Here is a 13,221-nt window from a genome sequence, read left to right on the forward strand (position 1 = left end):
CTTTCCTAGTCAGGCACAGAGGGAGTGAGGGCCCGAAAGCGTTTTTGTTTCCTTGGAGCCAGTGGGCAGTGTGGTCCTTGTCTGTGACTGGACTAGGAGGGGCCATGTTGTCTTGTTGGCACCTGCTTCTTCCCCACCCAGTGGCCATGAGGGTGGTAAACTTTGGGAGCCACTGACTCAAGGAAGGGAGAAAATACTGACCTGAGGAGCAAGCGGAGGAATTCAGATCTGAGAGTCCCCACGTTTGTATTCTTGTAAGAACTTCAGTCCCTGGTTACCTCAGGTTCTGTCCAAGGACTGGCTGTATTCCATGGTCTCGTCTGCGGCCTAATGTTGCCTTAGACCAGTGGTCGCCAGCCTTTCAGACCTCACAGACCACCAGTGATCCTCGACCACCGGTTGGTGACCGCTGCCTCAGACGACTCGCACAGAGGGAAGTGGAGTTGACTTCAGTTACCAAGTTTTCTCACAGAATGAGATGTTCTCTCCAAGTGGCAGGAAGTTGTTTCCCAGCCCTCAGGAGGCTCTGGTTTCTTAGGGAGCGCGGCAGCTCCCAGCCTGGGTGTTCCTCAAGACTGCCCACCTCCCTTCGGGTTGCTATGTGTCTCCCTCCCCCCCACCCCCCCTCACAGGTCAGCGCTGCCTTGGCTTCTGGACACCCTCCGTTTATAACTGGCTGGTTGCTGCACCCTGCATCTTAGTCCTGCTCAGTATACCTCTGTGTCTCTGTTGGTCTGTCAGCTGCCTATCACTCTTTGTGAGCTTGGAGCTCGGTTCCATACATTAAAGATGGTTCTGGGCCAGACTATCAAGAAATTGATTGTATTTGAATCCCTCCAAAAAATAGTAATGGAGCTGTGCCTGAGAGCTGGAGGAGTTCTCCTGAACACAGTATGTGAACTTTGTGCTGAAGGTGAGTCTTGAGATTTAGTTGTTTGGAGCCATTTTGTAGAGTTCTGGTTCTTTGTGAAGAGCTACTTGGGGACTAGATCTGTGTGAGAAAGAAGTGGCTACAAGACGTGCAGCAGGGTGAAACTCATAGTTCAGAGTTGTTTACTGTGCATGATGCAAGTTGGGGGGGGGCAGCCCTCAAACTAGAAACAGTCATCTGTAAGGGAATGCTTGAGTAAATCATGCCATAATCCTATGGTGCTGTTCAAAATTAAATCCATGTATCCATGTGCATATTTATGCATATGTGCATGTATGTTGACTCAGAATAGCTGTAATTGATCCATGTATTATGATTAGTGTACCGTTTCTTTTCCAGAGAAAAAGTTCATGCACATATGTCTGTATGTGAACATTGAGAAAGCCTGGAAGGTGACATATCAAACAGTAGCTTCCTTCCCATTTGGCTCACAGGGGAGAAGGTCACTGTTTCCCCGAATGCATTTCTGCAGCCATTGCTTTGCCATTGTGAGCAGTGAGCATTTCATTCTTGAAAATCCAAAAGTAAAAATAAATACAGGACCTGTACAGAAATATTTATAGCAGTTTTATTCATACTGTCCCCCAAACTGGAAACAACCCAGATGTTAGCAGGTGTGAGCGGGCAGATAATGGTGTGTCCCTGCCATAGAACCCTACTTGGCAATTTATGTTTCAGGGGAGTCTCATTGAATGTTGAAAGGCCTTCCAAAAGGTTACATACCTATGTCCATTTCTGTAACATCATCGAAATGACAAATTACAGATGTGGAGATTAGTCATTGCCAGGGTTTGTGGGGGGCACATGTAAGGGACGTGGGTATGAATGGGAAAGTGCACTCTAAGGGTCCTTGTGTTGGGATTGTTCAGTATCTTGACTGTGGTGAACAATAAACATACACATGTCATAAAATGAGTATAAGTGAATAGGAATTGGATTAGTATCTTGTGTCAATGTCAGTACCTTGGTTGTGATATATTGTAATATTACTTTGCAAAATCGTACTTTTGGGAAAATTGGGTAAAGGGAAAGGGATCTCTGTTATTTCTGTAGTAATTGTGAATCCATGCTATCACAATGAGTTTCATAGAAACATGAAATTAGGCAATATAGAAGTTGTGCAGGACTGCGGGTTATATTGAGAGTGGGCATTGTAAAAAGTGTATATTCATAGAGTTAAGAATCTCACAGCATCGTGTCTCTATGCTCAGGACTTTTTTTCATCTTTATTTTCTTCCTGACTAGGGCCTCTGGATTCATTTGGCTGCTCCGTCAAACTTGTATCTAAGGAGTGAGCATGCCTCCTTGAGGAACGGGCCACATGGGCACATAGTATGTTAGGGAGGAAAGGTAGAGAAAGAGCCAGGGCTGCTGCCATGGCTTTCTAGACCTGGGTTCCTCTGAGGCAGTGCCCTCAGGGTGCCTGGCTGTGACCCATTCTGGTAACATGATCTCTCTCATCCCACTCTGCCTCACTCAGTGGCTGTGATCACTACCTGAGACCCAGTAGGGGGCCAGTAAATGGGAACTACTGGTTCATGAGCTACTTCAAGCAAACTTGAGGTGCTGCTCACACTGCCCCAGGACAACAGACATGAGCTCTCCTCCCAGCGACCTTCCTGAAGATCTTTGCTCTGTATGCCTACCCAGGCATCTCTGTGGAAGCTTTTCCTGCCTCGGCTCCCAGGCTACCCTTTTTCTTCACCTGCCCATCTATTTATTATTTAATTTATTGGGGTGACATTGGTTAATAAAACCAAGCAGGTTTCCAGTATGTTATTGTTTAACACCATCTCCATACTGCATTGTGAATTTACCACCCAAAGTCAAGTCTCTTTTCACTTTCTTTTCTCCTTTTAATTGTGTGAGAATTTCAGATATGCTTATGTGAATGCTTCATGCTAAAATTTTCCATATATAAATGTAATGTTATATTCTTTGCTTCTTAGGCTTGAAATTTTGTTGTGTTGTCTTTTTAAAAGGTTTGCTGTGTGCCCATGTACTCCTCACCCGGTTTCCAGTCGTTAGCAACTTAAATCAACAACTAAGGAACTAGTAACCAAGTTTGTTTTTTTTTATAATTTTTGTAAGAGTTTATTTGAGTCAAGCTAACAACATATACAGGGGAGCAAGATCTCAAATGCTCCCAACTATATTCCTCCATTAACCCTCCATTAACCCTGTTAACATCCTCATTCTGTTTCTGGGCTATTGTGCCCCCCCCCTTTTTTTTTACTGTTACTGTATTGGACAGTCATTTATTAAATATCCTAAACACCAAAATAAATCAAGTATTGCTTCTGTTTTTCTAGTGTCAAACTCTTTGCCATAGAAAATAGAATCGCTGATAAATTAAGTGTTACAATTAAGTTACATCAAGTTTAATAACTGCACACCATTTTCTTTTGTGGTTGTCCTTTAGTGTTTTACAGATTTCTAAACTACTACTTTGCAATGTATAGGTTCACAGTAAGAATATATGCATACAGCCATACACACATTTTACATAGGAATGGTTCTTGTTAACTGTACATACAGAGAACCTAACATGGTAGTATTATGCCATAAAAACCACCCTATAGAGCCAGATACTTTGCCTTTTGAAGGTGATTATTTAAATTGTTGAAGTTGCTTGAGTCTGTTTCTGGTCCTTATTTTGTGGGGAATTAAAAAAAAGAAAAAAAGAATGTTGAGGCATAGAGCTCCTAGAGATTCTATGCAGTCACTCTGATGTGGATGAGAGAACCCTCCCCTCCCCCAACCCAGCAGATTCTGCTGCAGAGCCATGCAGACATGGCTGGAAACCACAGACTTGGACAAGAAGGTGACTCAGGAGTTCAGATTAGGAGTCTTGATGCTGCTTGATAGGTTTCCAGAACCAATACTGATATTTCTCAGCTGTCCTTCTGAAATATATTTGGGATTGACAATTAAGAAATGAGTATGCAGAAAGAGATCAGTGTTCTAATTTATCTTGATAACCTCTGTTTTATGTAATATTCTCTAAAATCGGTTCAGTGCTGGGAGAGGTGTGAGGAGGAAGACCATACAGATTGGGGGTGGGGTTTGACTTGGAATTCAGGGTGATCTGGTAGAGTTGGGATTAAGAGATGCAGTTAAAGGCTTGTTCGACCACTTCAGGGACTAAGTTGGTAATCCGTAATCTGCTATTTTAACCAAGTCCTGGTTTTGCTCACTAGACTGTGTCACTAGATGGGAAATTCAAGGAGGACTCTGGGGGACTGAGTGGAGACTGAATCTGAGGAATGGCTGCATCTTTGTGTACCAGGGTCTTTGTGGCCTTGAAACTATCTTAGTTGAAAGACTGAAGTTTTATTGTGGTGTTTGGTTTTCCCAAGCCCAGCCTTTTTGGGGAGGTTTGAGAAATCTTAATGAACTGACAGAAAATGTCAAAGCCAACACATTGGAATTATATTCTTCATCTATTAGCTCATTCAGGAGATTCAGGTGCCAAATTAGTGCTGCATCATTTCCATAGCAATTGGCCATGTTCTCTGGGTTACTAGGTCTGTTATGACATCACAAATGAAAATCATCAGGAAGGAAAGCTGACATAAGCATAGACATCCTCAATAAAAAGGAGGATATAGAGCAGGGGTGGGCAAACTTTTTGACTGGAGGGCCACAATGGGTTCTTAAACTGGACCGGAGGGCCGGAACAAAAGCATGGATGGAGTGTTTGTGTGACTAATATAAATTCAAAGTAAACATCATTACATAAAAGGGTACGGTCTCTTTTTTTTTTTTAGTTTTATTCATTTCAAACGGGCCGTAGTTTGCCCACGGCTGATATAGAGGATTTGTAACTAGCTAAGGTAGTCTTTCGTGTGTTTCTAAACTCACTCTTTAAATAAAGTATTTTGTGTCTTTTTACATATTTATTAAAATATGCCTCTGATACTTACCACAAGGTTTGTTGTCAAAAGGCTTACCCATGAGTAATAGAGATGATTTCTGTTGTTTTTTTCTGAGTGTCAGCATATATTTTGCATTGATAATTGGCTTTTTTCCCCCTTACCCAGCAGACATCTGGCCTATCAGGGACTTTTATCTGTTTATTTGAGGCATTCCATATGGTCATTAGTGTTTGCCAAACATGTCTCCAGTCTTATTATTTGAGATTGTTGTATATCAAAAAATTAGTGTTGTTCATATGGGCTAGATGAGAGTCAACACACCTGGGAAAATTCCAGCTGTGCGGGACATAAAATTCAGGAGCAGGATCACTATATATAGCAATAAATATATGTATACACCAATCTTGCACCCCTTTGATGATAAGGAAGGCAGTTTATCATTTAGGATATTTCTGGAAGCCTAGTACAGACTTTTTGTGGTTATCGGGTACTTTCATTTAATTCTGGTCCAGGGATTTACTGTGTCTTAATTAAATTTTTAATCCTCTTGTGAACTAACTCCTTTATGAGGAGCTTTTAAAAACTGGATATTCAGTCCCTCAAGAGCTAGACTTGAGTTGCCAACTTTCTACAAAGGTCCCATGGCAGTTGGTTGGGAGCTTCATGGGGCCTGTTGTCCTGGATTCTCATGTACTTGGTGGACCAATTAGGACTTTGTGCCCTTTCACATCCACTGACCCCCATCTTTATGCTTATGAAGGGTGGGAAAGAGCAAATTGGTCAGCCTAGCTGAAATGTGTACCTTGGTGTAAAAGATGGGGTATTGTCCAGGAGAACCCTGTTCAACTGTTTATTCTACCTGCCTTGCCTTCTGGGGTAAATTCAGAGAAATCCTGTCTTCATTAACAATAGAACAGGAGCTCTTGTTTCATAAAATATTAGACTCTCTTTATTCACCATATTGCAGTTAATTCTGCCAAAAAAACGTGGTCCAATTTATTCATTTTCCCCAACCCACACTAAGGTGTTGTGGATGGTGATCCATAAGATCTCTTGAATCGATCTTTACTTTTATGAGCACCGTAACTTCTGGTGAAAACGTGCTCTATCTCAAGTCACCAAAACAAATCTTTAAAAATACTTTCAGCAATAATCTGAATTCACTTCGATCTCAGAATCATGGGTCAGGCAAGTTATCACTTGCCATAGTTTATGAGATTGCTTACCTTTACATATCACCCTATTTTTAGGAGCAGTGCTTTGTTTTGTGCACAGAGAATTATTTGTCATATTTGCATTTGCTCATTATAAACCATACTTTAAAGCAACTGCAGTTGGACAGATTTAAACCAAGGACCTAAATTAAAAGTATAGGGCATGTGTCAAACAAATTACTTTAAAATTTATAGTACATTCACATGACGGGAGTGTGTGTATATGGTGAAAAATACTCTTCAGCTTCTATAGAACCTCTTAATAGTTTCTGTGTATTTTCTCAGTGCTTATTTATTTGTACAAAGAGAAAGAATAATTTACATTTTCCAATATACTCTATCTCTTTCATAACAAAGGCTGCATTTATTGCTTGGTTCTTAAATTTTTTTTTAACTTGACTTGAATTTTCCATATAGGTACCCAGCTGTGCAATATTCTATCAGTGGATTGTGTGTTATTAATTTCATAAGCCTCCTCAAGACTTTTTTACTTTTCCCCCATAAAATATTTCTGTGGTATTTTCATGTAGTTAATTTTGGAGGATAAATGTGGGTGAAAGACATTTTGGCCACAGTACCTGATTTTTCATTGCTTTTAAAGCATGTTTCAGAGTTTGAGCTAGTTAAGCAATGGTAAAAGGAACTTCTCTTTGCCATATTTTCCCTCCACCAATTTTTCTGTCAGGGTGTAGTGGTCAAGGGACCACTTTAGAAAAAGATTTATTTTTAAGAATAGTTTTTAAGTCATTGTTAATTTAAGTTAAGTGTATATATTGATATTTATTTAATAGAACAAGATTGGAAATGGTCCGTTGAAATGTGGTGGTAATGCCGGTTTCTTGGCTTCCAATGATTTCTAAGGTGTGTGTGATGCTTAAGAAGGGAAAAGTACAGTTTATTTATATTCAGGAATTGGTTGAGAGATGTAACCTGATAGTTTGGGGTTTTGGAGTGTCTAGAGAGGGAAAGGGATGGTGCTGTCCATGGTGCTGAATTGAACAGTGCTGGTATAACTGCTGGAAAGACTCTCATATTGGAGGTCGAGGACACACCTATGTACATATTTTTAAAATTAAAACTCCTGTTTGTAGCTGAGACTCTTTAATTTCTATAGAAGTGTCTGATGCCCCAGGGAAAGCTCAGTGCACAGCACTGATTAAATTGGGGACCAGCGTTAGTTGTAATGAGCTATTCTGATATGTGGAAGATGGCAAGGATCTAAAAATGTGAAATATGGCCCTTTTGACCAGTAGAGACTACTTAAGTCCTGGCTTTCCATCATTTTTTCCACTCCCCTCTTCTTTTACATCATGGACCTATGCCAGTGAAAGAAGATGGCTTTTAAATTAATTGGTAAAAAAAGTGATGAGAATTCTAGTTAAAATTGACACCTTATATTTCCAAGCCATTGCTTAAAAGTTTTGAATCCATACTCCTGATTCTATGTAAATGTTTTCCAAGACATATTTAAGCAAGCATTCAGAATAAAAAAATCATTTTATTAGTTTCTTGGTCCTTTCTGGGCCTGTTATACATGCCAATCCTCCCAGGGTCCTCCTTCCCAATTCCCTGTGGGCCCCCCCCCCCCCAAAAAAAAAGCACACATGTTTTAGGGTTTGAGCAAGTTAAGCAATGGTAAAAGGAATGGTTTTTGCATGGATTTATACTTCAGTTATACAGTAATTACCCAGAGACTTTGAGAATGATAATTCAATATTTTAAGGTACTGATGTGTATCTGTGTTAAAAAGATTTAACGTTTGTGCACTCTTGGTATATATTTTATAAATCAACATTTTCTCTAGGATTGATTGGTTTTAATGAGTAGGAAACCTACTTCAAAGTAAATATCATTGCAGATGGAGCAGATTACTATGTGGTATAGTGCATGTTAAAGTACATTTAGCATTTTGGAAATCAACCTAAGTTCATATTTAGTAAACATACTAATAAATGCCTTTTGGGTTAGGGTGCATTTATTTTGACACAGTTGTAACTTATTAGTGCCTAGAAATCATCAAAAGTACCAATATTATTTAATTTAAGCCAAGACGGTAAAATCCATGGAATTTCTTTGTTTCTTTAAAGCTGGAGATACAGATGACCCACCAAGAATTACTCAAAACCCTGTTATCAACGGGAATGTAGCCATGAGTGATGGGCACAACAACACGGAGGAAGACATGGAGGATGGTAAGTACATGTGGTTTGCTTGCTTGCACCAGACAGAAACGCTGTCTGAAACACAAGTAGATGTGATGCCTATTTCTTCCTCAAGTTCTTCTGAGTTTCTTAAAAGGAGCTAGTTTTTAGGAGGTTGTGCCTGAAGAAAAATTGGGCATTGAATTGGTGTTGAGTTCAAGATTACCTACAAATTTCAAGGTAAGTTGATTCTCCCCAGCCTAGGTGAGAAGGTTTAAATACAGATACACAGGCCTGCAATTTTCTGGCCACTGTTAGTATTCAGAATAACTACATGTTACTCTCCTTTCCTTCTTGTTGGCAGCAAGATACTTCCAGACATTGGAACTTGGCTTTCCATTGCATTCTTAGTGCATTGTGTCTACCAGTTGTCTGTACCCCACTCCTGTTAGGTGTGAAATCAGACCAAGCTTTGGACTTGATTCTCCCACACTAACTTTAGGTCTATATCTTCTATGCAAAAAACATACGCATATGCATGGACATTTTATGCCTAGGGAATCGTTTTCTTTTGAGGCAGTTTCTTTTTTATAATTTATTAGATTATATGACCTATACATTGGCAAGGTCAGAAATCGTGAGCAGGTAGCAGCCAGTCATCACTTTATGCAGCCCCTGGAATCTTGCAGTGTAATATGAAACCATGTTCTGTCAAAAGCATGTCCATCAATCCTCATGAGGGTTGTGTCCTTCCCAGGGGTGTAACGGGGCAGTTGAAAGAAACCTCATCAGCCACGGGCTGCACCACCAGAAGGACTGCTGTTCAGACCTCCTGCCAAAAGTTCAGCCTCCATGAGAAACTGCAGCCGTAGTTGAGATTTCTCTGACAGTGCGGTTTACCCCCTGGCAGCTGGCTGAGGCAATATCTGAGGAAGGTAAAGAAGAGTGGTCTAAACCCCGCTGCTTTATTACCCGTGGAGTGCGCTTTCCACTCTAGACCAAGGGCAACGGTGTGGGTGTGGTCTCTGGTTGCTGGGCTTTTGGTTTTATTTTAGACACCGGAGATGCCAAAAGTAATTCAGAGAGTATAGTGGGAAGGCACAGCCAGGTCTGATGTACCAGGTGTGAGTGAAGGATCAATTCTAACCACTTGTGGAGCAATAGCTTGCCCAACCCAGTCACAGCACACTCAGTCTAGTTTCCACAGAGCATTTTCAATCTGATATTTCCACTGGTGTTTTTATGGGCAGAGGGCTTGGGAGAAGGCACAGGTGTAGATAAAAGGGCATGTGTCTCAGCCTCGGCTCTGTTGCCTTTTTGGGTGGGTCATTCTTTGTTGTAGGCGGCTGTCCTGTGTATTATAGGACATCAGTGTCATACCACCCTCATCCCCCTAGTTGTGACAACCAAATGTCTAGATACTGCCAGTTGTCTCTTTGGAGCCAGAATGGCCTCATTTGTGAACCACTTATATGAGATCTTAATGTATGTAAAATCCCTTTTCTCGCAAAGTAATTTTACTAAATTATCAGTAGTAAGTAAGGATGCTAAACCATAGAACCTAAAAATGGAAATGCTCCTGTTGTGAATTACCACATGGAGAAAGCATATTATAGGAGAAAGTAGAGTGGTCTTCAATAGCACTTTCTTCCTGGTTTGGATATTACGTGCTTTTTGAAAGACCCAGGAGTAAGAGAATGAAAAAAAAATCATTTCTATTTGATGGCAAAGGGGGCAGGAGGGAGGTGGTTCTTGTTCTAGGCGTAGAAGCCTTAAGGGCAGCATTTTCCCAGCCATCATGTGTATTTCAAAACTCTTCTGTAGGACATAAGTGTGTTGTGAATCTAGGAAGTTTGAGGAGTGCTAGGTTAAACAAGTTTCTGTAGTATAGGTCTCTGAGTCATTCGGTATCCCAACATCTTTCTCCAAAAGACTCTTTGTTAATGATTCCCCAAAACTCTGAACTTTAGAACCCTTTTTCCCTGAATCTCCTTTTAACACCTCAATCTGGAAAACACTGGATTTCAATGATCAATGCCTTAACTGTGCAGAGAGGCCCTAGTTTAAGGCACATTTCCTATACAAAAGTTAAGTAGCTAATACACAGTTTGGAAAAATGTTTGTGGGGTAGAGGGCATAAATCCTGTTAACACTGAGTTGTGGACAAGTATCAAATCATTTCCTAGTTGTGCATACCTACTGTACTTCGATGTTAGTGTCTTACTGTCTTTGCTGAGATGACCATGAGAAGTTTTAGAGCAAGTGCAGCCTCGGCAGGTCTAGAGGGATCTAGATTGAGATTGTTGGTACCCATGAAACAAGAAATTTCTGGGAATTCATTAGGGCTTTGTAAAGACTTGTGTTCGAGGCTTGATACAGTCAACTGCAAGAGTGCCATTTGGGAAAACGTCACTCTAACCTTTCTGATTCAGAAAATCCAAGTATTTTATGCTCCTCTACTTTTTCACGAAACTAAACCTCAGGCCAGTACATTGGCCTTTGACCTGTGAAGATAAGGTTGTTGGAAGAATAGGCATAATGGTAGCTGGGGACTAGATGGGAGCTGCTGCGGCTGCTGCTTTTCAGAGACAGGATGGGAAAGTAGCGGGTTATCAAGTGTTCTGATTGAGGATGTCTGATGGCAGCAGTTAACACTGCTCATTGTTCTATTATTTATAATAGAAAGATTCATGGAGTGATAGGTGCTCTGTGGCATCCTGGCAATTTAGAGTCTTTGTTTGGATGAAATACTAACACTGCAGGATGTGGGGTATCCTTCATAATTCCAGGTTTACTGCTTTCTTAAAACACTTTTAATTTTGAAGTCATTATAGACACAGGAAGTTGGAAAAATTGTACATAGAATCCCAAGGACCTTTCATTTATTTTCTTGGGCAAATACTTATATTAGCCTGTTGTAATTCCTTATAGGGCTGTAGCAGGCCAGCCTTATCTGTCCAAGGTGGGTTTCAAGTAAGCTTCTCTTGTTTTGACCTTTTTGTATTCAAAATAATTTGAATTATTAAATTAGTATAAATAATTTCCAGTGATAGGGTAAGATTTCTATTTACTTGATTTCTATTTATGTTAAATTTCCTGTTTAGGAAGATAAGTTCTAAGAATGTGCCTTCAGTGTGAGGCAGAATCTCACATCTAGTGTATAATTCAACAAGTGTGAACTGAGTACCATGAGCCAGGTTGGCACCAGGCTCAGGGCACTGAGCCTCTGTCGGGCCTGCTATCGCGTGGACTCAGTGCCACGCTCACTTCACTATTGTTGGGTCCTATTTAACATTGAAAGATGAATTTAGAAATTGACTTAAATTCTTAAGAACAGAAAAGCACTGATAGGTGTCAGTTGTTAATCTGTATAAGAATCTAATCCTACGGATAGCTGAATTGTATCTGAAAACAAAATCATAATTAGAAGAGAGGTGGGACCTTGCAGCCTCGAAATCTTTAGGCCCCAGGAGCGAGTGTCCTGGGGTGCTCTTCGTTTAGTTCTGTTCAGTTCTTCAGTCAGTGTAAAGCAGGTCAGTTTTGTTGGGGTCTGTGTTTGGTGGAGTGTTAGAATGGCATCCTACAAACAGAGGCAGGGTCATTGTGCTTAGCGTTGACAAATCTTGAGTATTAAAACTCCCGTGGTCACTTTATAAAAACACCTTGGATAAGATGAGCCAGTAAACCTCAGGGAGACTCAGTTCCCTTGTCTGTAAAGGGGGAATTAAGTACTGGCTGTCCTTGCTTACCTTGCAGGATTTAAATACCACTCAAATGTGACCTATGTGTCTATGCAAAAGTGGCCTGCTTTTCTCCTAAGCCATTCCATACGTCATTCTCTTCAGCAAGTTTCTTGCCTTTTCAGTGGACTTTATTATCCATTAAAGGGATTAGGGTTGCCTGCCACTAGGAGAGGCTCGAATTCAGAATGCGATCACTTCTTAGATGTGACTAACCCCTGCTCAGCTGCTCTCCTTTTAAAGGCTTCACTGTAAACTGCCGAGCAGTGTTATGTGTAGGAAAAATTCTTAGGGATGAAGAAAGAGTGTTTAAAAGAAGGTAAAAATGCTGTCACACATACATTTGGCTTTTCTTTTTTTTGGTAAAGAATATTAACCTCTCATGAGGACTGATGGACATGTTTTCCTAAGAACAAATCAGTCACAAATCAAGCAGTTTGTGTACACTGAGAAGTCTGTATCCTGAGTACTTGGCTGTCTCGGTGCAGTGTAGAGACTGAAGGATGAAGGGAGGGAGTGTTCTCTTAACCCGCTCTTCTTCCCCTAAGCCTCCAGTCTCATTGGGGACCTCAGGAGCCAGTCGGGCAGGATGTCAAAACAGCACTGATTCTTAAACCCTCCATGCCCCTTTTATTCTGTAAACTAATTGTGGCTCCTCAAGGTGTAGCCCTTGGTCCCCTGCCCGTCTGTGAACTGTTCCCAGTCTGCAAGGGGATAGGTACAGAAAGTGAGAGGAAGCATTTAGAAACATGTACCTCGCTGTGGCAGTTTTATGATGCTTTATTATGAAGTGCTGGCAGTGATAGATTGGCGGGTGGCCTTGGGAGGACCACTCCTTCACACAGGGAGTCTAAGAAGTGTCGATATGGACACTGCTGGGTTTATCAAAGCTAATCTGGTGCTTATGTCAATTGTAAATGAATAGCCACCATCAGTAAAAGCTGGAATTCTAAAGTTTGTGACATTAGTTGAATGTCTAACAGGCACTACAACACATTGCTTTTTATTGGAGAAAATCCTAATTCCTTAAATTTCCCTTTAGTATCATTGAGTAATAAAGAATACCAATTTCTCCCTCTCTCTCTCTCTCTCTCTCTCTCTCTCTCTCTCTCTCTCTCTCTCTCTCTCTCTCTCTCTTTTTGCTAGGGAGTCCAGGCTGATTTTTCACAAAAATTATGAACTAATGAAGTTATTTAACCTTTATTTGTAGGCTAACTTTTCAGCAATCTTCTTGTCTCTAAACAGTGCCGCGCTTCCTTGGGAATAGCCCTTTACCCGAAAGGCCACCTGTGTTTGCAAGTTCAGCACCCCCTTCGT

At 40.8% G+C, this 13,221-nt stretch overlaps 1 protein-coding gene across 1 annotated transcript in view; it reads left to right on the plus strand.

Annotated features, from left to right (window-relative positions):
- USP7 (ubiquitin specific peptidase 7) overlaps positions 1 to 13,221 on the plus strand; it is a 65,965-nt gene that overhangs the window by 23,840 nt on the left and 28,904 nt on the right. The window contains exon 2 of the mRNA XM_081090211.1: positions 8,111 to 8,215. Coding sequence (XP_080946337.1) covers positions 8,111 to 8,215 — 105 coding nt within the window. The remainder of the gene's footprint in view (positions 1 to 8,110; positions 8,216 to 13,221) is intronic.

This window comes from Myotis nattereri (genome assembly GCF_964212035.1).
Source record: "Myotis nattereri genome assembly, chromosome: 4".
NCBI lineage: Eukaryota > Metazoa > Chordata > Mammalia > Chiroptera > Vespertilionidae > Myotis > Myotis nattereri.